This window comes from Megalops cyprinoides, chromosome 23 (assembly GCF_013368585.1).
Source record: "Megalops cyprinoides isolate fMegCyp1 chromosome 23, fMegCyp1.pri, whole genome shotgun sequence".
In the NCBI taxonomy this organism is placed as follows: domain Eukaryota; kingdom Metazoa; phylum Chordata; class Actinopteri; order Elopiformes; family Megalopidae; genus Megalops; species Megalops cyprinoides.
The window spans coordinates 19,771,576-19,793,126 of record NC_050605.1 but is presented as its reverse complement, the minus strand read 5'-3'; the positions used below and the strand labels follow the sequence as shown (position 1 = coordinate 19,793,126).

General features: G+C 40.5%; 1 protein-coding gene across 2 annotated transcripts; it reads right to left on the bottom strand.

Annotated features, from left to right (window-relative positions):
• Positions 1-1,348: 1,348 nt before the first annotated feature.
• Positions 1,349-19,789, bottom strand: syt10 (synaptotagmin X). 2 transcript variants are annotated; one of them, XM_036517947.1, is made up of 7 exons: positions 19,523-19,789; positions 16,056-16,428; positions 10,959-11,517; positions 5,134-5,254; positions 3,737-3,908; positions 2,529-2,658; positions 1,349-1,725 (listed from the first exon to the last, which is right to left on the bottom strand). In XM_036517947.1, the coding sequence occupies exons 1-7, from the start codon at positions 19,653-19,655 to the stop codon at positions 1,654-1,656; spliced, it is 1,560 nt and encodes a 519-aa protein (XP_036373840.1). In that variant the 5' UTR covers positions 19,656-19,789; the 3' UTR covers positions 1,349-1,653. The 2 variants fall into 2 exon arrangements, with proteins under 2 accessions (XP_036373840.1, XP_036373839.1); XM_036517946.1 differs by having other exon boundaries at positions 5,134-5,257; positions 19,523-19,749.
• Positions 19,790-21,551: the final 1,762 nt, after the last annotated feature.

Genomic DNA, 21,551 nt, shown 5'->3' with positions numbered 1-21,551 from the left:
ACAACAAACCACAAATTTACCAAGTACCATTTTGTATGGTATATAAACTTGAAAAAAAAAACCATCATGTCTACATGTCAGTTAAAGAAGAATATTAGGGACTACATATGCCATATGCTGATTATAGCTTGAGGGAGAAAAACAAGCTTGTGACATCACAATAAAGTGAAGCTACAAAAGCTACAGTTATTATAAGTGGATCCTGTGTGTAGAAAGTCATATATTCAATCGGTAATTACATATAAATTTATTGAAAAAACATATACTACTAAAATGCTTAATTTAAAAATATCTTTACTTGTTTAAGATACAGTCTTGTTTAAAATCGATTACTGTAATACTAATATCCTAACAAATCTAAAGCTAAAATTCTGCTTCAGAAACACTGGTACAAGACATAAAACCAATACTTTTATAATAAGTAATTTTGTAATATTTTTTATCATTATTGAACCTTGCACCTCACTCTACACACAATGAAGCATTGTAATTTACGTTGGGTAAGTTGAAAAATGCATGTCAATATTAAATAATAACCTGCACTCCCGTCTGGGACTAATTTGAAGATGTTTGCTGATGTTACAGACATGTTATAAGTCTGAACTGGAAACTAATTATGAAAAACTGAACCCGAACCGATAGCGTCTGACTCCGAGCTGCTCTGAGTCCCATCATTACTTTTTATCCATAGATCCCACAACAGGGACAAAGTATGAATAAAAAGCTTTGCAGGTTTTTAGTTCTCTACACAGATGAGAATCCATGGCTTACGGACCACAAAGTAATAAAACAAATTTTTACCAATGCACTGCCAGTTGCCATGGATTAGGGCCTTACAGGTATGTAATCAGAGAGAAGGAATTGCATAAAGAATCAAAGAGAAATTCCCACATTATAAAATGTCAAACAGACCACTTCTCTGAGCTTCAACCTCCTGTTTGAATGCTGACTCCAGTTTAAATGTCACTCCTTGACTCTTCGACTATATAAATCAACAACACATTACAAGGAGAGGCTGCAGTGGCTACCCATAATTATGCCCATAAGTGTAATAGATAAACATCAACATTCATAAGCATTCATGAATTTTTACACCCTCATAAAACAATTAACAAAATATCATTGAATCAAATGTACCTCAAGCTCAATCAAACCTAATGTAATCTGAACAAGAAGTTATATCAATTTTCATAAATGGTTATGAATGACCATAAATGCTTTTGAAAACATTCTGGAGGCCACATAACATCCTGTTTACATGTATCATGATTCTAATGTGACGTGATTTTTGTGACATTTTTTCTGCAGAGTTTGAAGGAATAAACTCTTATCTAAACGGAGCCTCCGTATAAAAATAATGTCACAGAAAAAAAACAAAAAACTGAACTATATCCCTACTGGCAAGAGTCAAGTGGCCTTTCTGTCAGTTTAAAAAGTCCAACCTTTTCCAGTTTTCGGGTGTGGTGAAATTGTAGGATTAAGATGAAAGGTGGCAATCTGAATACTGCTGAGTTACTGGTGTAATCCACCCATTCAATTCAATTTCAGTAATCATAAATGGAAGTAAACAGCATGTCTAATGACAAGAGAATGCAGGAGTTATCTTTTAGGAGAAGTGGTTTGATTCCTGGTTCAGGTTGTCCTTTGAGAGCTCTATGGTGTCAATGGGGGTTTAGGAGATGGGCAGGACCCTTGACTGTCAAAACTTGTTGCTCTTCCTGGCCACTGTTGGAAAAAAATGCAAGTATCTCAACACCTGTCATCTCACAAACACAAGTCACCTGTTTCTGGTGATCTCCAAGCTTTCTGAGAGGGGATGAAGTCATTTTGCAAAAAAAAAGGACAAACCAAAAACATGTGGACAATATAACAACGGAAAATAATACTAGCCCCAGGATATGTGTGCAAATTATGAAATGATCTTGTCAGGGTCTTTTCCTGTTAAATCCATAAAAAATATTTATATTATATGATTCTTAAACTGTTTAGATCTCTATGTGTATCGGTTCAATCAAAGCAAAATACAAATGCTGTACATGTGATAATAACTCCTAATGTGCAGAAATAAGCACTGAAAATAAAGCTCAGATCTAGGAGTTTATATTCTACCCTTCGACATCTGATTAAATCAAAACTTTCACCAGCCTAATGAATAACTGTTAACTCATTATTGAAAACTGCTTCCATTTGACAACAGCATGTGACGTTGAGATAATATTTCATTTGTCACGCTGTACACCTGTACACCAATGATTTATTTCCAAGACAAAGCTGACAGGTTGTTTCTCCAATGCCATTCTACGCTATCTGTAAAACCTGTCTCTGGGTTGCAGATAAATTCCAACAGCGCAGGTGGAAAAGTGACAAAAAACAGACAAAACACATGCAGCTAATTGTCAGCATTTGCTAGGCTCTTTTTCAAAAACAAAAGGTGCAGAACTCCTTCTGCCGCAACCAGAACACCAGGAATCCAACCCCCAGGCTCTTACACTGAGATGAAATATAAAAAGGGAAATAGAAGGGTCTACCTCTCCGAGGGCATGCCAGTGTGTGATGGGTTTGCGTGGGTAGGCCAGCATTTCATTCCAGTGGTCCCGCCCGAGGCCCTCCGCATCGGGTCCAGTCCGGCACACGCCAATCACCTCATTGTGACCAACTCTGTGACGTCAGCGAGTCAAAAAAAAAAAAAAAAACATCTCAGGCACAGTTTGGATCATTGGAGGCAGAGGTGTGCATTTCCATTCATCTGATATTTGAATATTGTACAACTCCCACAATCAAACATTCGAATGATAAAAACCTGATATTCTCCCTTCCTCCATGCAATAATGTCTTTCTGAATGCAGATGTACATTCACTAATATTTTCAGACAGGAAAATTAAAAAACATTAATGAATTCTCATATGTTTTGCATGGTTGTGCATACGCTCCTTGAATATTTAAAGATATAAAAATCTTATTGTTTTCTTTTTTTGTGACCATTAAACAGCAATCAAGAACTGACATAAGACGATTCTTGATCTACTAGTCAAAGAACTTAATATTAGCTCTCATCCTTTACAGAAAAAAGCTTTCATGAAGCAAATATGAACCTTAAATCTCCCTAAGAGCAGGCCACTGAACTGAGCAATTACAGGTCACTACAGCAAACAGTTGATGGTTTTTTGGATTGATAGATTGGGGTCAAACTGAACTGAGTTTGATTGGATCACATCTGAGCAAAAAGCATGCAATTCCAAAGTTCAAACGTGTTGTGAAATGCCCTCTGGAAACAAGACGAGTTGCTCAGCCCTTGTTCTGTTTTGCAAGTCTCCTTTTTTGGAACAGATACTGTCTCGCATCCAAGTGCCCTGTATACTCCGAACCTTTCCTGTACACAACCTTTTATCAAGGTTGAATTACGTATTTCTTTGAAAAACACCCTTATTCAGGGAGGCTTACTATCCATTTATACAGATGGATATATATATATACAACTGAAGCAATTCAGTGCCCCACCTGAGACTCAATCCTGAAATCTTCCAGCTACAAGCCCAGTTCCTCAACTGCTACTCAACCACTGCTGCCAAAAATGTACAACTGTACGTGCATTACGGGACTTTACACTCACATCTGTGAGTCTCAGAAAGCAGCTAGAAGCCCAACATCCTCAGCGTACTGTTAGTAAACATCGTCCGTTGGGTGAGCCTGAGGACATTGTGGAGTACAGAGCTGTGTGAGGTTTGCGGGACTCACCGGTCGTAATCCATCACCATGATGGACAGGCTGACCTGCTCCACGTTCTCAGGTGGGATGTCGAAGATGATGGCCTCGTTGTACACGGGGTTCAGCGTGCTCTTCTTCGTGGTCGTCTTCCGCTTCTTCAGCCTCCGACCTTCGCACAACAGGGACACCTTCACGTATGGGTCTGAGGAGCAGAAAACGACCTGGTCATTACTTATAATTCTCTACCAGAGACAGCAAGCAGCTTCAGGCAAACCTAGCCTTTTCTAGTTCTAGCGACAGTGAGAGTAAGGCTTCATGAACCCTAAAATGTTTGGCTCTATGCATTATGGGCTTCACAAAGCCCTCTACAGTCCCTGTCCCTGGACAACAGAAACCCAGGCAGAGGTTTTTGCTGGCAGGAATGAGGATGATGGAACATCTGTATAATAATCCTTTGCTAAACAATAAGCAAGAAGATCAGCTCAGTAGCTACTAAAACTGGGATAGCGATATTGATAACCAAATCACTGTTGGTGACAATGGAGAAATTCTATTCTTGAAGAAGCACACAAAAAATGCTTAGCTTTGGAACAATAAGCAAGCAATTATGGAATGGAGCTCAATTATTCCAAGAGTCCTCTATAGCTGGTAAGATAATGGACATTGCTACTTATGAGTGAGGAGTGGATTCTGTTCAGTAAGGGATCTGATTGTTTTGCATTGTAACACAAACATGTTTCATGTTGATCTCTTCTCCGACCTCTTTACTGGCAGAGACAGCTGTGGATAACCGCTGACCCCTAAACACAACTGTACATTGCACAGGAAACATCATCTAAGACTATTTTGCTCCAATTTGCTTCAATCAGAACAAAAAGATGTGGCCAGATAAAGCACAAGCTTTATATACAGTACCTAATGTTAAAATACTTCTTCTAAGAGCTGAATGTAGATGTTATTTCTGCTATACAACTGTCAGGGAAACATTTAGTAAGTTTGATAAGCTGAAGTCTTGTATTGATTGGCGTCATTGCAAAAGTGCCACCTATCCTGAACTCCTCACATCTCTTCTCAATCTCCTTGATATCATTTGCTGAGTAATCGAGGAAGAGATGCAAGGAGTTATATCCAAAGTAATGGAATGTACCCACTGTCTTGATCAAGAGATGTGCTACTCAAACCTAGGACCACAGTGCCAGCATGTTCCACTTAGACTACCTGATTCAACTAATCCCATTCCAACTGAACCAATTAGCTGCCCTCGCCAGTTCTGGGAATATTAATGGTTCAGGGAGAGCAGTTTGACTGCAGCCCTCCAGGACTAGAGTTTGGGTTTCCTTTATCCAGTGGGAGGGGAAAGGGTTGCTATGGCGAGCAGCCATCATGCTGGGGGAGGGGGATGAAAGGGTTGCCACGGCAGCAGTTACCTGAGGAACCAGTGATGTCCATAGCTTTGAGGTTGCGGCACTTGATGACGGTGAGTGTCATTCTCCCAGCAGTGGGCAGGTAGCACAGGGAGTACATGATCTCCCCCAGGTCCACGCTCTCCTGCTGGACATAGGAGCATAAAGACTGGAGAGATGGCTCTATTTCACACTACGACATCACCACATAGCACTTTGGTGTTGACTATATCTACCTCAGGTGTGTAGGTTACAATAAATATATAACCACTAATGAGTAGCTTACATACTTATCTGTTTGACCCATTCCTTCCCATGGCATCAACTAAGTTGTTTATGTTCTGGCCAACAAACACATAATAATTTATTTTTTGTTCACATGTTTAACAGCAATATCTCTTTACAAATGGATGCCCATGGCACAGCTAACACAAGCAAGAAGTACATTTAGTAGATGCTCCTATCCAGATTGATTTTCATAGGCTTCAATTTTTACACGTTACCTATTTATATGGCTGGATTCTTCTGAGGCAATTCTTGGTTAAATACCTTGCCCAAGGGTGGGCAAGGTATTCAAACCTGGGGAATCAAACCAGCAACCTTTCAGTTACAAGCCCTGCTCCTTACCACTATGCTACACTGCCACCATCAAAAGAAAGGATGGTTAAAAAAGAGGCAGATAAAAGATTGTTTTTAGTTTCTGAAACTTTTTGGAGTATTTGGAAGTATATTTTCATCAGAACAGGAACTTCTTGGTGCCCAGCTTAATCATAAACTCCAGCTTTAACATCTAGGCTAAATACTTATAGGCTCTCCTGAATATTTGGAAGGGGAGAGAGGGGTTTGAGAAGAATGTTCAGACTATAATTGTTTTGGGGGGGGTTGCCCTCCACATAGCCTGTCTAAAGGGTGACCTCAGATACTGATCCAGGGTCTGTCCCTCTGACTCACTGGCTATTCCACAAGCAGAGCAAATAGCATCAAACGCATCTTCTGATCAATTTGTCTGTCAGAGCTGATGCCCTCTCTGCAGTGAGCAGTAAATGGTCTACTTTTCAGAAACTCTAATACCTTCCAGAGGACATTCAAATTTAATCCAGCCCTTAAGATATTCTGCTTTTTAATGGAAGAATACCTGCATTATGATGAAATGCAAGGATAGACTACAGATTACTGATGTAGGGGGAATCCAGTAGGCCAAGAACAATCACAGAGCAATCATAGAAAAATCACAGCTCAATCACATAATAATCATAATTTGCACTCCTGTCTGTAAGTGATCTACAAGCACTCTCTCTCCTTTGTGGCCACTCTCCCATTTTGCCCCACAGCATTTGACACAGTGAACCATCATAACCCCTGCCATCCACCCTCACTCTTTTGGGGATATCAGGGACCTCCCTGGACTTTTTTTTTCACAAACTTCACAGGCATCACCACTCAACTCTCAACGGGCATATCACAGGGCTGGTCCGTTAAATCACTCTTCTGCCTCTACAACAGACCACTGGGCCCAGCCATAGCTGTTACGCACATTTCCTTTCACAAATCTGTTTACTTTACTGACACTGCCTCTTAAATGACCACCTATAAAATCCAGGTCAGGCTCTCCTATTCACAAATGTTGGATATCTTAGTTACCCAGTCCAGGATTCTTCTGGATCTCCCCGGAGAACAGCATTCTGCCCCTCTCTCAGTCCTCCGAGCATCTATGATGAAGCATCTGCTTAATAACTCCCCCCCCACCCCCCCCATGCAAGGAATGCTGCAGCACTCCTTAAAGGTGAACACCTGCATATTTCTCATCTCTTACTGCTACCGTACTATGCTGCCCAGCTCCACAAACATACACTCTCAATAGTACACTCTCATCCTGTCTGCTTATACAACACAGGTACTGGCTCAGCTCAACAGCTGATCTGCCCTGGTGTCAGTGCTGACAGGTCACTCCAAATCACGCATAACTGAGAAAACTGTTCTTCTCCCTCCTAATGACTCTGCATTGAAAATGTGGTCAGCAGAGGATAGACTCTGAGATGAAGAAACAGACTCTTAGGAAGAAAACTACAGACCTCGCTCTACTGAAACCAGATTTCTGACATTCCTCAGTAGCTGAGCAATGTAACAGTAACTAAAACTGTTAGTATATACTGTCTATTTCAATGTCATTATTTTGCCCTTGTCTGAAGAACAGCTGTTACTGTGTGACACACAACTGAACAGAATAATTGTGTCCAAATGGTCCCCGGTAGGGATGTTGTTGTGCGTCATTCACAAAATCTAAGATATGCACAATGACTAATACAGTGGCAAAACACTGTGTACAGTGCTCAGTGGACATCACTGACAAACAAAAAGCTACTGCCAAGCCAGCAGGAGTGTAGTCATTTCCTAATGAAAGAGGCTAATTATTCTTGTACACACACATAAACAACATTTTTTGAAGCAGGATGAAGCCACGGCCACAATGAAAGGTAAAAAGTAACTGCATGAGGATATATGAGACGTATATTTATGACACTATATATTATCAGGGAATACCGTATTTGAACTTATGCCTGCTCAACAGATGCCATTATCCACACCCTAAAGAAACACCTCTTTCAGGAGCCTATGAAGCAATGATCGCCTGTTTAGGAATCCGACAACCTGGTCACTACATCTGGCAGCTGTGAGCAGACTGCCCAATCAGAGGGAGGAGCACTGATTTCAGGTCTTACAGAGTAAGGAGCATGGAGGCATTCTCACGCCTCCTGCAAAAACCAAGCTGGAGAGCTCATGTGACACTCACAACATGCAAAGGATGATGGGAGGTCTGTAGTACCCAATAGGAAAGGGGAATGTATGTATATGATTCTGTTATATTCAAGAGCTCAATTCAACTCAGCTGTATTACAAATCTTGTATGTCTTTCAATATCTTCATTCACCTGTTCACTGAAACAGTTCATCTTAAAATATACAGTATCATGCATGCCAAACAAGTTTTGACTGTGCTGATGTTCAACAAGAGGTACTATCTTTTTTTTAAAGGGTTTTTAACCTTGGCAGTGCATTTTTCTGAAATATTATTTATAAATAACACCCTTTTAAGGGAATACAGCTAGGAAAGTGGGAAGATTGAGAGTGTCAGCATGAAAGTAGTGATTCTGAGCTGTGTTTTTGAAACTCATCAACATGCATCCACATACAGCCTTAGCAATCCTTTCTGGCAGAAGGATGTAGCATAGAAAATTAAACTGACCAAATTTTCACTTTTACTTCAGTTTTCTTTTTAATTTTTCAGTTTTAATTAAGTGAATCCATCATTTAAAATATATTCCCCCACTGGTTCCCCTAATTTTATCCCCCAGGGATATGAAATTTCTGTCACCTGGCAATTTGGCAAAGCTGCCTATGATGTAGCTTAGCTACTGTTTTAACTACCTTCATGAAAAAGAGCCTATATATGTAGCTGGAGGCATGGGAAATGCACAACCTCCCTCAATGCAATTGAAGCATATCACACAGTTATAAAACAATATTTTAGCCACTGTAATGGTAATGTAAATTCCATATGGGCATTCCACAATGGAGATATTATTTAATCCTTCTAAACATAATGATCAATTAAAATATTATTTTGGAAAGTGTGCATCAGACATTAAATGTAACTTTTTTGGACTCTGAGTGAGAGATAGCCATTGGGCTAAGCTAATACTATGCTCTTTATATAGTGCCCTCCTGACTAGATAGAAACAAAAACATGTTGTAGAAGAACGAATATACGCATGTTTATTCAAGTTCATTCACATCCCTTAGTATTTAAAAAATCCTCTTCTGGCATGGATTAGCTGACAAAATGCTTACTGTAGTATTCTGTGAGTTTCTGGCACTTTTGACTGGGATTTTTTTACCATGTCATCCCTAGATGTTTTGGTTTTCATGAACTGCCTTCTTGATTTTGAACCACAAATATTCAATTGGTTTGATGTGTAGATATTGACATGATTGGTTCAAAATATTAATTTTTTCCCCACCCAGTTATAACGTAATTTAAAGCACTGAAAGTGTTTAATCTATATGTAATTTTTTAAAATTTTATAACATGTTTTTTTCCTTTTTAGACAGGGTTATGAATAAATATGAATGGTACCATCTATGAAAATGACATTAAGAAGATGGCTCCTGGCTATCCCTAGACTAATCAGCAACCCTAACTGCCACAGCCCTGAAAATGTGAGGTATATAATTTGCCTTGGATAAAATAATCTGTTAAACAAGTATTTCCGATCTATATATTCCACATCTGGAATATAGCAAGTTCGCTTCTTAAAAACATTTTTTATAAAACAAAACCTTTTTTTAAAGAGTGACTCTGGATGTAATGTTAATCACCAGAGAAACTGCTCAAAACCACCATATCTCCCACACCAGAGGAGTCACCTCAAAGACACCAAACTTCTTCATTTCCCTTCCTTGTTCTCCCCCACAGCTGCAGGTCCTTTTCTGGAGCTATAAAAAGCCGAGAGTGACTGCAATATCAATCCGATGCGAAAAATCCGTAAACAAACAAAAGGGCGACGCCCACGGACACCGCGCGGGTCCGGCAAGTATAATGAGCCATGGGCCGCCTCCAAGCTGGCCGTGATCCCAGAGCGCAAGGGTAGCTGAGGGAACATGGTGAAGGAAATCAACGGGGCTCTCACAGCTTGTTTTTCTCAATAACGTGCTGGTATTTTTCAATGGGCTGTGGGCTCCGCTGACTCAAAGGCATCTCAGAGGGGTGAGTCATTAAAACTGAAGGTTACCTTGCCTCTGGTGTGTGTCTCTGTCTTCATTTACGTCAACGGCAGAGTGGACGCTCCCTCTCTGCTCTAAACAGGGAGGCTTCAAAGCTGCCATCTCCCTTACCAGGAAATACCCTCATATGACATGTTGCGCTTCCCTGTGGAGCTAGGCAGTGTGAAAGACAACAAGCAGGGCTCTTTACTACTCTCCGTTTCCTTTTAAATCCTGAATTATATGCAAGCCTTATCTCTTTGCTCACGGTGCACATTCTCCCCTGATTGAAATAGAAGCCTCGTGCGACATTTTTGGGCCAATCATGGATAAGACAATAGTTCTGAATCATGTGCTTTAAGAATATGCAAATAGAACCATGTAACAGGATGGGCCTAGTTTATCAATTACCCAATCACCTGTAAGAGGAACCATTACTTTAGCACTGAAAATACAGTTTAACAGCTTATAGCTCTCTTCTACTTCCCTAAAGGTGCAGTCAATAATCCACCATTCAATAGCTGCTGGACTGAAATCTCTGACAGCTTTGTTCTCTTGTCACCTGATGGAGAAAGTGGTCATTGTCCTTAAAATGAATAAATATTTTGATGTTGATACACTACAGATGGACAGCAGACAGAAGCAGCAGCATTGATTTTTAGCTAAATTTCTACACTCTAAGTTGATCTGTAATTTGCAGATAAGCATCATCTTGACTGGTGCCATCATTTACATAGAGGTATTGATATCCTGCAAAAAGCTTAAGCAGATGACACATTCTTTCGATAGGTTGTAGTTGCCTGTCATTTTTGATTTTTGCTGTCATAGAAAAGTTGTAGAATAGTAACCACAACTACGGGGGTCAATGACCGGGTCAAAGTTCATCATATTTCTTTCTTTCTTCTTCATTCTACAAGACACAGCGTGACCAGTGCTTGATCTTTTCCATTGTTCCATGAATATGGGAATAGAAGAAAAAATGTTGCATACAAAAGAATGCCACACCAGCAATCTCCTTACTTGGGTCAGGGGCCGAGCTCTACATTTGCAAATACTATGCAAATTTTGTACCAAACAAATCACACTCACTGTTGTGGCGCAGTGGATGTCTTTCCACACGATGGCCTCCCGAGAAAGGTCAGAGAGCTCAAAGAGGTTGTCCACGATCACCTCACCGATCATGTCATGGCTGGTGAAGCGGTCAAAGTCGTAAACACTGAAATGCAGCTTGCGGTTGCACAGCTGGTCATACTCCACGGGGAACTGGAAGGACTCGTCGAAGACTGGGTTGAGCGTCTTGCGGTGGACGCGCGTTTGGAATTTTTTCTTCCTCTCGGGCAGCAGGTAGATCTTCACGTAGGGGTCTGAGGTGCCCGTGAAGTCTTTGGCCGGTAGGTCCAGGGCTTTGAGAATGCGTACCACCAGGCAGCTCTCCTCGTAGTCGTAGCGTAGCGAGAAGCTCAGCTTGCCACAGGTCTCTGCCGCCTCCTTGCCTTCTTCCTCTGAGTCCACCGACTTCTGTTTGTAGAGCTCTGGCTTAATCCTACCAATGTTATTGGACAGCTGCCTGACTGGCAGGCTGTCCATACTGAAGTCCACACTGGACACGTGCATCTGCCGTGGCAGGTGGCGCCGGAATGAGTTGTGCCTGTCATGAAAAAGGGTAATGAGCCCACGTTAGACAATTGTCCAAACAGAGTCAAGTCAGTCGGTGTACACAAGCAATAGAGACATCCTCACCAAGTCGTCCGGCATGCACACAGTACTGTAAGACAGGGGTGTCAAACACCTGGAAGGCTGGTATAAATGTGCTGGTTTTTGCTCCAGCCTCTGATCTTCCTTTCTTAATTAGCCAAAGCATTCAGTCTCTTTGTTAAAATGATACATCACAGCCAGTGTGTGAATGTGCTGCATGCTCATATATTTTATTGCAGTGCTTTGTGAGAATTGCGTGAGTCCAAATGTGAATAGCTAACAAAAAATTGGATGAATACAGCCACTGTAATGGCTGTGATGGCTAATCAGCTCAAACAATTTGACAGGGTACTGTAAGGTATATACATGTAATAAAATCTTATGACAACTAATTAATTACATATTGAAACATTCAATACAAAATACAAGGAACATAATTTTGATTTGTTAAAGTATACTCCTTGTGTTTCACAAGTTAACATCTGACATGTTTTCATGAATGTCTGATTGATGTCATTACATTGAAGCCTTTTACATTGAAGACTCTTATACTGCATGTTTTCATTACTTGCTGAGAGCAATGACACCAATGAGGAGAAAAGCTGGTCTTGTCAACAACCATAAGCTTTAAAAAACGTGTGCTTCGTGATTGAGCCGATCTAATCTGAGAAAAATTGATTTTTGTTAACAAGACTACTGAATTACAGCATTAGAATTCCTAGCTTAGTGATTAATTTTATAATGGCAGCATATCACTGATTTGCTGTTCTCTGAGATGCACAAGCCGAAATGACTTTGGCCCACCTTCATTTTCCATTAATGACTTGCATTCTTTTAAACATCCTTGGATTTCTACTTAGCCTAGCCGTCTCCTAGCAACAAACACCTTTTTCTACAGTCAACATTTGATTTACCGATCACAGCAGGCCTGCGGTTCTCCTCGTTTCCGTGTCTCATGTTGAAATGATAAAATCCCAGCAACAGCGTGAACAAAATATCCAAAAATGAAAAAGGTAATATATATCAGTGCAGCCCAATGGAGGCACTCCTATACACACAATAAACAATTTACAGCAATTTTTTGGCACTCAGCACATTGAAATTTTTAGAGATGGGGATGTGTGAGGTTTACAAGATGGAAATGATACTTAACCACCTTTTATGAAGTGCATTATGGAATGCAAACAAAGTTTAGCAGTGGACAAAGTTGTGGACTGGGGAGCTTTTTTTTTTTTCTTCATTTTTTTGCCTTCAGTCAAATGATTGAAACTAACATTCTCAATTCTGGCTCCCAGCATCGACTGTAGACTCCTCTTAGTGCTACAAACTGAATGCTACAGGATTCTTTAATGTAAACGTAACTGCAACAGCCTTAGCGTGTTGCACTCAAATTCACATTCAACAATTCACATTCACAATTGGATGCCAGCTGGCAGACCCCAGTGTACCACCGGTTGATATATGGCTATCACTAGGGCTGCAAAAACGACAAAACCAACAAAAAATAATAATTTTTTTTGCAGCTCCTGCAGTGACACAGCAACAGATTAGCATGAAAAAAATTCACAGGGAAGCATGTTTACAGAACATGCAGGTCGGGAAGGGGCATGTCATATTGTCAACAGGCGTAAGTGTAATGCTGCTTCCTTAATTCATAAAACTGTTTGGAAAACACATCTGGATTTGTGCAGTGACTGTGTGCCCAGTTAAAATGATCAGGGCCTCAATTTAGAGATCTTAAGGAGGTCGATGCAAAAGCGATTTTTGTACAGGATAATCCTCTTAGCACCAGTCACAAAGGCAAGGAGCGACAGTCCAGTTTCTCGCTCTGAGCCTGCGTGACAGCATTATTTGTCTCCCTTTTCTCGGATCGAACCTGGCCTTTCACACCCCTCTGCTCTTCAATACAGGTATCTGAGCTAGTCTGAGCTGCTCTGAGCAAGTATCACAAACTTTTTTTTTAAATGTGGATTAGTTTTTCAGTCCAGTTTAGCTGTAAATGTCTGCAGATAACTGTCAACTTTAGATGTGCATGGGTACCACTTAACAACTTGACTGCCAAATTGTTAACTGTAATATGTGACAGTTACATCAGCATTCTGAATTGAAGCATTTGATCTACAGTGACACCTCTGAGTCTCATAATATTATAATTCTATTGATGACTGAAAACAGTCATCACACCCAATACTAGTAATAACACATCACGCGAGTGTATACTAACAAATAATGCATTTAGTGAATACAACTACTTTGTACAGTATTTACAGTATTCGAATGTTGAGTGCATGCAGCTTTTAGCCACTACGGTTCAGGTTGGGTGTGGAGCATTGTTTCTGTAACTGTCTTTGCAACAAGTAGGTTATTGGTTTATGTCCCTGGTGAGACACTGCTACTGTAACGTTAAGTGTTACAGAACGTTTGAATATCAAAGCTGCATTAATGGGTACCTGACATCTAAGAAGGTTGAGGACCTGAATTATGTTCCAGGATAATGGATACCCATTGCAAATTGAAAAAAAACATGGCTGTATCATGCATCATGGATTACTGGACAACCTAGCCACTCGCAAAGGGTAAATTCTAGAGATCTGGAGAGGCATGTATTTTTCTTCATTTTTCCCACCCAATTTCACTCAGACATTGCTAGAGAAATTTCATTTCACCAGCTCCATTTCAACATAGTGTCTAACCAAAATATTTTTCAGCCTCAGGGCACATTTTTAATGATAGACCACACCATAATTTGATTGAGTAATTACATGTTTAAGCAAAGTACTCCAACCCCCAGCTTTTCATTTTGTGCTTGAGGCTTACTCGTGGATTTCTGCAAGCCTCCTTGCTCCAAGATTCCTTAATTTCCAGCCAAACATTCAGTTCTTTGGTTTTGATATTGGAAGACATTGAGGAGACATAAGCTCATACAGAAAGAAAATCTCTTCCAGGGGGTTTCTACAAAATTTACACTGCATCTGTACTCAGAAAATGAATTTCATGCTGGACCTGTGAACATTTTGTAATAGGCGCAACATGTAAATCGGCGAGTCTGAACTGATGAATTTATCATTTAAGGAGGATGTAGTCAACACTCCTTATCACTGCAGAGTTTAACAGATTCATGTGCCCTTTACTTGCTCCTTGTGAAGTATAAATTACACAGAGACCTTGACCTTTAAAAGCCCTTAATGGCAAGTTAAAGTAGGTGTCATTAATGGCCTCCTCCGGGAGACAGAGCACAGCTGTTTGGCAGTCCTTCTAGGAGAAGGAGCTCTTGGCATGCCAGGTTCACTCGGCCCAATCTCTAATTGCACCGTACTCATTAAGCGCTGCACCAGAACAAAGAAAAGAGGAACTGATTGTTTAATTACGGGGGTCGCTTACTACTGTTGCCATGGCAGCGTGACTCGTTTACTTTAAATAGAGGGGGCGTCCCTCTGTGATTATAGGGCGTGTGTGCATGCAGAGGGGTTTTTTGTCTTCCTGTCCTCAGATGCGTAAAACACAAGATCCCTGTCTTCCTCGAAATTTTCGAGATGCTCTGCCACTTTAAAGCATCCTCTTCAAGAACAAACTGTTGGTTCCACTACTTGAGATGGCACTTTTTGTAGCCAATGAATGTTTGGTCTGCTAAACAGTCCTTCTGGAGGAGATTATATCAGAATAAAAGTAATTTCTTCTCTTATTCCCATCTGTGCAGATCTAGCATTAGGTACCCTAAATGGTGGTTACAAGTATGAAGTCCAACGACCTCAAAACCAGGGAAGCTCTTTAGCTTTAGTAGAGCAGGGTCAACCCACTGCACTGACGTTAGCTACAAAATTACTTTCAATTCTCAGCTGTGCCCTATAGCAGAGATGCAAGGCCCTGGTCTTGGTGGACCGGACTCCTGCAGATTTTTGAGTCACTTTTCAATAAACAACTGATCTACATCTGGAACACAAAGTGAGGGGGGTTCCTCTTTGAAAAATGACTTCAATCAGGGCACGATGGGAACAAGCAGAGCTTGTGGTCACCCAGGACTGGAAATGGCTATCCCAGCTTTAGAGCCTTAAAAGATCAGATTCTAATGGCAGTCTTTCCAGCCCAACAGTCAAGCTGCAAAACTTCTTGAGTTGGATTTTAACTGAACAACAAATGGGGTCAGCTGCTAACTGCTAAACTTCGTGGGTTAGCTTTTAACTGCAAAATCTCTTGCGTTAGGGACTAGACCAGAAATGAGCGGTCCTACTCTAAACCAGCATTGTGTGTTGGATATTAGTGGGTTTCTGGTATTTTTTCTTAACTAATTTGTGGTTAACTGATTGGGTGGTAACTTAAATTGCCTGTTGTTCCATTTTTCAGTCAGGTGCTGTTTATAAAGCATATCTAAAATTCTCAGGACCAAAGATCTCCAGGACCAGGAAAGGATTGCCTAAAAGCCTGGTGGACAATAACAGAGAAGAAGGGGTGTGGGGGAAGCAGGCTGTCTTGGGAATGGGGGTGGTGGGGTACCTGGAGGAGGAAGTGGGCTCGGTGGTCTGCCTCTGGACCTTGGCATGTTTGACCAGTCTCTCCTTCAGGGCGGTCTGGACCTCAGCTGGAATGTCAGGAGAGGTCTGGCTGATCTTCATGGCAGCCTCCAGGAGCTTGACCGAACTCTTCCCGTTGGCTTTCACCTCCACATCAGGCACCTTCTTCTCCTCAGGTGGGGGTGCCTCTGGGGGTACGGGGGGTGAGGTGCCCTGCGGAGCGTTACTGGCGTGAGATGAGAGAGCTTTGCTCCTCCAGATCGGCCAGCACAGCTTCCAAAAGACAAACAAAGAGACTACCAACAGGGCAAGGCCACAGAAACCGACGACCACAGCAAGGAGACTGACAGAGATGTCTAGAGACGACCAGAGCGGGCCAACATGACAGACAAACACAGAAGACAGAGAGAAAGAGAGAGAGAAGAAGAGAAAAAAGGAAGTGTGAGAAAGAGAAGATGGGAGACATTCCCACTGAATGACATAAAATAAATTCACTGTTTGTCATAATTCAGCTTCCTACCCTGGGTACCTTCCTCAACTATACTGACAAATACATGACCAATAGTCTCTACTCATGTGCTGTTTGTAAACACTCATTCAAAATACTCTACCTACCTCATCTTTTATTACACATTTATGAAACAACGGCCCTTTATCTACTATCAGAACTGGAACTTGGACAAAAAACAAAGGCCTGCTATAATGACAGCATTACCAGGTTGGACTGAGTGTAACAAATGCTCTATCTAAGAACATTCATCACTTCACTTGTGTTCAGTCAAGCAATAACATACTCTATGGCAGGCTTGGCATTTTGAGTTACGCAGGGCCCCCAAATTGAAAAATAAATGACAACTAGCTGCCTAGCCTATTGAGCGCATCCATATAGTTAGCTAACTAGCCAGGTAGCATTTTCGACTTGGAATGGCCAGATTACAAGGGTCATATTAAAAATGAAAACATTCTATATTACTTTTACTTACTAGAAAATGTAATATTGCTGGTAAGGATGGCCACTACCTAGTTAGTTAGTTAGCTAGACAAGCAAGCAGCAGTCAGTATAGCTAGCTAGCTAGCTAGCAAAAAGCGTGTCAAAGAAAAAAGACAGTAATCATTGATAGTGATACCAGGACCTACCATCTCCTAACCCTTCATAAGCAGAAACAGGTTTATGAAATGCATCATTATCGATGGCATTTTTACAACACACCTTGATCAAGGACATAATGGCAGTGGCCTACCTAGTGATCATACTTGCGACTGTCATATTAGAACCTTGGTTCCTTAAGATAAAAACATGTCATGCCCTATGCAAACTTTAAGATTTCTGATCAAAGTTATGCAGCTTTTGAAAATATCTGAATTTGGACTTATTAAATTTCTCATATGAAACTGCACTGTGCAATGCCTATAAAACTGTGCATGGATGATTCACCAAAATTCACTTTCAGATTTATAGTGCATTATCATACATACTGTACATAGCACATTTTAGCAGCAAATGTCAAAATATGAATTGGCCATTTTAGACAATTTTTATTTTAGCTCTGGCTCAGACATAAATAAGAGGCTTATTTTATTCTCTTTAAGCACATGTGCATGTTTAACATTCATATTACCAATGAACTTCTGTAAAAAGGAGTACAATTTCTGGAAAATGTGGTATCCCAGATACCAAAATGGACATCATACGAAGTGTTATTTTAGTCCTTGTTGTCTGTATATTAACCATTAAAAAGATTTATACTTAGCAGTAATATATTTATGAAATGTTACTTAAAAGTTTTCATAGGAAATTAAAATGGAGATTAATAATACAGTATGTATGCTGGTTAAAAATTTCTTGGATATCCATTGAGCTGTTAATTGACATTTTGCACCCGTTCAGCACTGGTGTGCGTAATCTGGTGCAAGACCGTGCACCGTGGGCAGTCGCTATGATGATTGCATCCACGGGGTGCTGTGGTCAGTACCATCTCGCACCAAACTGCAGCTGTCGGTCATTTTTATCCCGTCCTCCTGGGTAAGACAACGGCTAAGCAAATTCTGTACATATCTGTAGCTATAAAAACTAACGTTGGAATGAAAATAATTATTTTGTTAACCACTTCTGTGTCACTGCACATCTGTCATCTCTAAATGTCTTATTTTAACGGAAAGCAGCTTTAGGTCAAATATTTTCACGCTGTTATGCGCTTCTGTAGTGAGTTTCCATTATTTCTGTTGCTCCTGCTTAATATGCAGAACAATCGACATGTAAGGAGATTACATAATTGGAATTTCAACCGCAATCAAAATGGATAGTAAAATCATGCTTATGGTCTGCTCAAATGAGAAATATTAACTTTTTTTCATCAGAACTGATTTCCTTCTTTGATTTCTACCACCGCAGAAACTCGTTACTAATTGCATTAGCCTGTCTATTAAACGCAATTCGATACCACCATTTCCACTGTTGTTATTATAATTATAAATGTGAAAACGGTGATAATAAAGCAGTTTAACAATTTAGCAAACTGACGTTTCTATGCAGAAAACATGAATGTGATATTCCCTTATCGATCATTTACAAGTCGTAGTGTTCTATCCATTAAAGCGCAATATTCATGCGCACATAAAGCTGTAAGTAAATAAGCAATCCCATTGTTTTAGAGGCAACGATGTGGTTGGTAAACGACTCTGTGAATGGACACCCACACTCATTGAGAGATTTTTCATTGAAACAGACCGAGGTAGGGGCTTTTGAGGATTTAAAGTGGCTGGTTTGAGCGTCTCCGCCAGCAAATCGCTCTGCAGCTGCGATTATGCTAGAAAATGTATTTTTACAATCGAAGATAGATGACATACCATCTCTTGCGCACCAATGTTCCCTAAAATGCTGCATATTAGTACGCTAGCACACTACTCAATACTGCAATCATCAATACCAAGCATTTTTCTAACTAATCTAGAACATTCTTTATACACAGCTTCGAGATATTCAAACCTGTTGCATTACAGCTGAAAGTTACAGGTGGCAAATCGCTACTTCAAGTATTCTAACTGGGTGGCATGTGATTGAGCAAAACGCAATACAGTATTCAAAAACGACATCGGCTCGGGGAGAATGTATCAGCAGCATCCGTTGTGTCCGACTAAAAAAAAACTAACAGGCTCACTAAATAAACGAACCAACTTTTTGGAGCTAAATTACAATAGCGGAGATGGAAGCGCTTGATTACTGCTCCTTCTGAGCACCAACTCTGACATTTTTGTGTGGGCGGAAATTTGTTTTCCCATATAAAGAGAAGTTATTAAACTTCGTTTTTAGTAAAAGCACGCCAGGGCATAGCAAAGTTTGCCTTCCACACTCACACAACAGCCATTTAATAGGAAAGCTGCAGAATGCACAGAAAGACACAGAAGTTAAAAGCCATAGACTTGTGTCCAATTTACCTGTTCTGCCTTTACCTGGTATGGTGCTCTCCAGAGGAAAGATGTCCGCGCATTTCTCCCGGTCTACGTGCCCCCCGAGACAGAGCTCCGTGACAATCTGGAGAGCCTTTTTGCACAGGCTAATGCTGTCCTCTGTGTGGATACTCATGTCTCTCCCGTTACGCCATGGTTTGCTGGAAGATTCGTGAAGGAGATGACTTTAGCGCGCCTCCACGTGTGCTGCTGAGTCTGACTGCAGCAGGTCCGCGATGGTGAAGAGAGCGCGCGACGCGTCCGCATCCATACCGCTCGCGGAACAAAACCAAGTTGCGCTGCGCTCGCGCTAAGTAGCTTCTTTTAAACAAAGAGCGTTTGGCACCTCGCGAGCCTCCATAGCGTTGCTGTCCAATAGGAGCGCAGTTCTGGCGACCGTGAGACAGGCGGTCGACTGTGGAGGCCTCGAATTTTCAAGGGGTTGAATGCGAAGGGAATCCGTGGGAAAACTTAACATCACTTCAGCTCCAGAAAATAGTGACGTGTGGTTAGAAGAAAAGCTGTACAGAATGTTTGGAAATGTACATGGCAGTGAGAATGCATTGGATTATATGTTGGGAGAGACAATTTATACTATTATGAAAAACCAAACACCAACAATGGTATGTTGTTGTTGCCCAGCTTATAATAACCGTAATTTGGTTATCATCATATAGCATGCAGTATTGGAGGTTTCAAAAACTCTTCTCATGTTAAGTACACAGCGACTGATCTGAGCCTAGGATAGTGTCTCATTTACCAGCAATGCCAAAAATTATATTAAAAATATGATTTTCCTCTATTCCTATACACATACACATGCACACCCTTGTATTGCATAAACCACTGGCTGTGAAGTCACTGTTACACTGCATGTGGACATCTCATGTGGTTTTAAGAGTAGAAACATTGGTGCTGTGTCTGGCCTGATATTTCAGACATTTTGGAAGGTCAGATCCTGCCCAGTTACAATAACATCTCATTATCATCCTTGCAATGTCTAACAGGTTCTGTTTTCCACAGAAATGTCAAATGTCAGGTTAAATAAATAATTCAGTTAAAACAAGCAAGGTCATTTTGGGAACAGACCCATGTGTAGCTTTTTTTTGCAATTTTATGAAAGAGGGAGTCTCTTAATCTTAACATTTTTTTGTTCCCCTGTACAAAATGTGTTGTTTTTTGTCATTATTGAGCTCAAAATGTTTTGGGAAGAAAGGAAAGAAAAAAGTAACCCATATAAATGTATCAAACAAAATTAAGGGACACATCAAATGGACATCTCAGTGCTTTTTTGTTTATAGAACTTTTTGCAAAAAAGCAGAGAATATTTCATTCCCTCATTTGTAATCCTGACATACAGGTGTTTTTTTCTGTATATTTATTAACCCCACTGCTCATTCAGAAAAAAAGGTTCAGTTTCACTGTTGTGTAACAAATGAAATTAAATGAATTTGATTAAATTTGGCACAAAGTTAAGGACAAAGTGCTTTGTGATTAGATTGATGTGCAATTAATACGCAGAGAAACGCATTGCCTGTCATCTTTCTCTATATGTTTATGAAGTGCACACATTTTGTTCATGAACAAGAGAAAAAGCATACCACCACATGGACAATGCATCTCTTTTTTGGTTAAATACTTCATAAAGAAGCAGGGGAAAATCAGAAAAAGGTACTATCTAGAAGTTTTGGTAATATAAGAGCCTTTTTTTTTTTTGCTTGAAACCAGTCGATGATTTGATAAACATTTTTTTTATTTTGCCTGTCAAGTCATCATCGCATAGGAATGTGTGAGTCAGGATTAATTAAACCTATTAGCATTTTTCTGTTTGGAACAGCATCTTAATCCAATGTGATCAACAATTTGTCATGTGTATTGTCTACCCTTGATCTCCTTGTCCTAGCAATGGTCACATTGCTGTTCCTAAGCAACGGATAGGCACATTGAATGCATTTTACATCTGGATTCAGTGCTTGCCAGTTTGAGGCACAGTGAATTCATTAAACTACTTTATTTATTAGCTGAGCAGACA

What these genes read in the sequence shown, in the direction of transcription:
- syt10 (XM_036517946.1), bottom strand. Translation starts at nt 19,655, where the DNA reads ATGAGTATCCACACAGAGGACAGCATTAGCCTGTGCAAAAAGGCTCTC. An exon ending in GAGCCCACTTCCTCCTCCAG is followed by an intron (nt 11,518 to 16,055) that starts GTACCCCACCAC and finishes TTTTCATGACAG; the next exon opens with GCACAACTCATTCCGGCGCC. An exon ending in ATGGTGATGGATTACGACCG is followed by an intron (nt 2,659 to 3,736) that starts GTGAGTCCCGCA and finishes CTGACGTCACAG; the next exon opens with AGTTGGTCACAATGAGGTGA.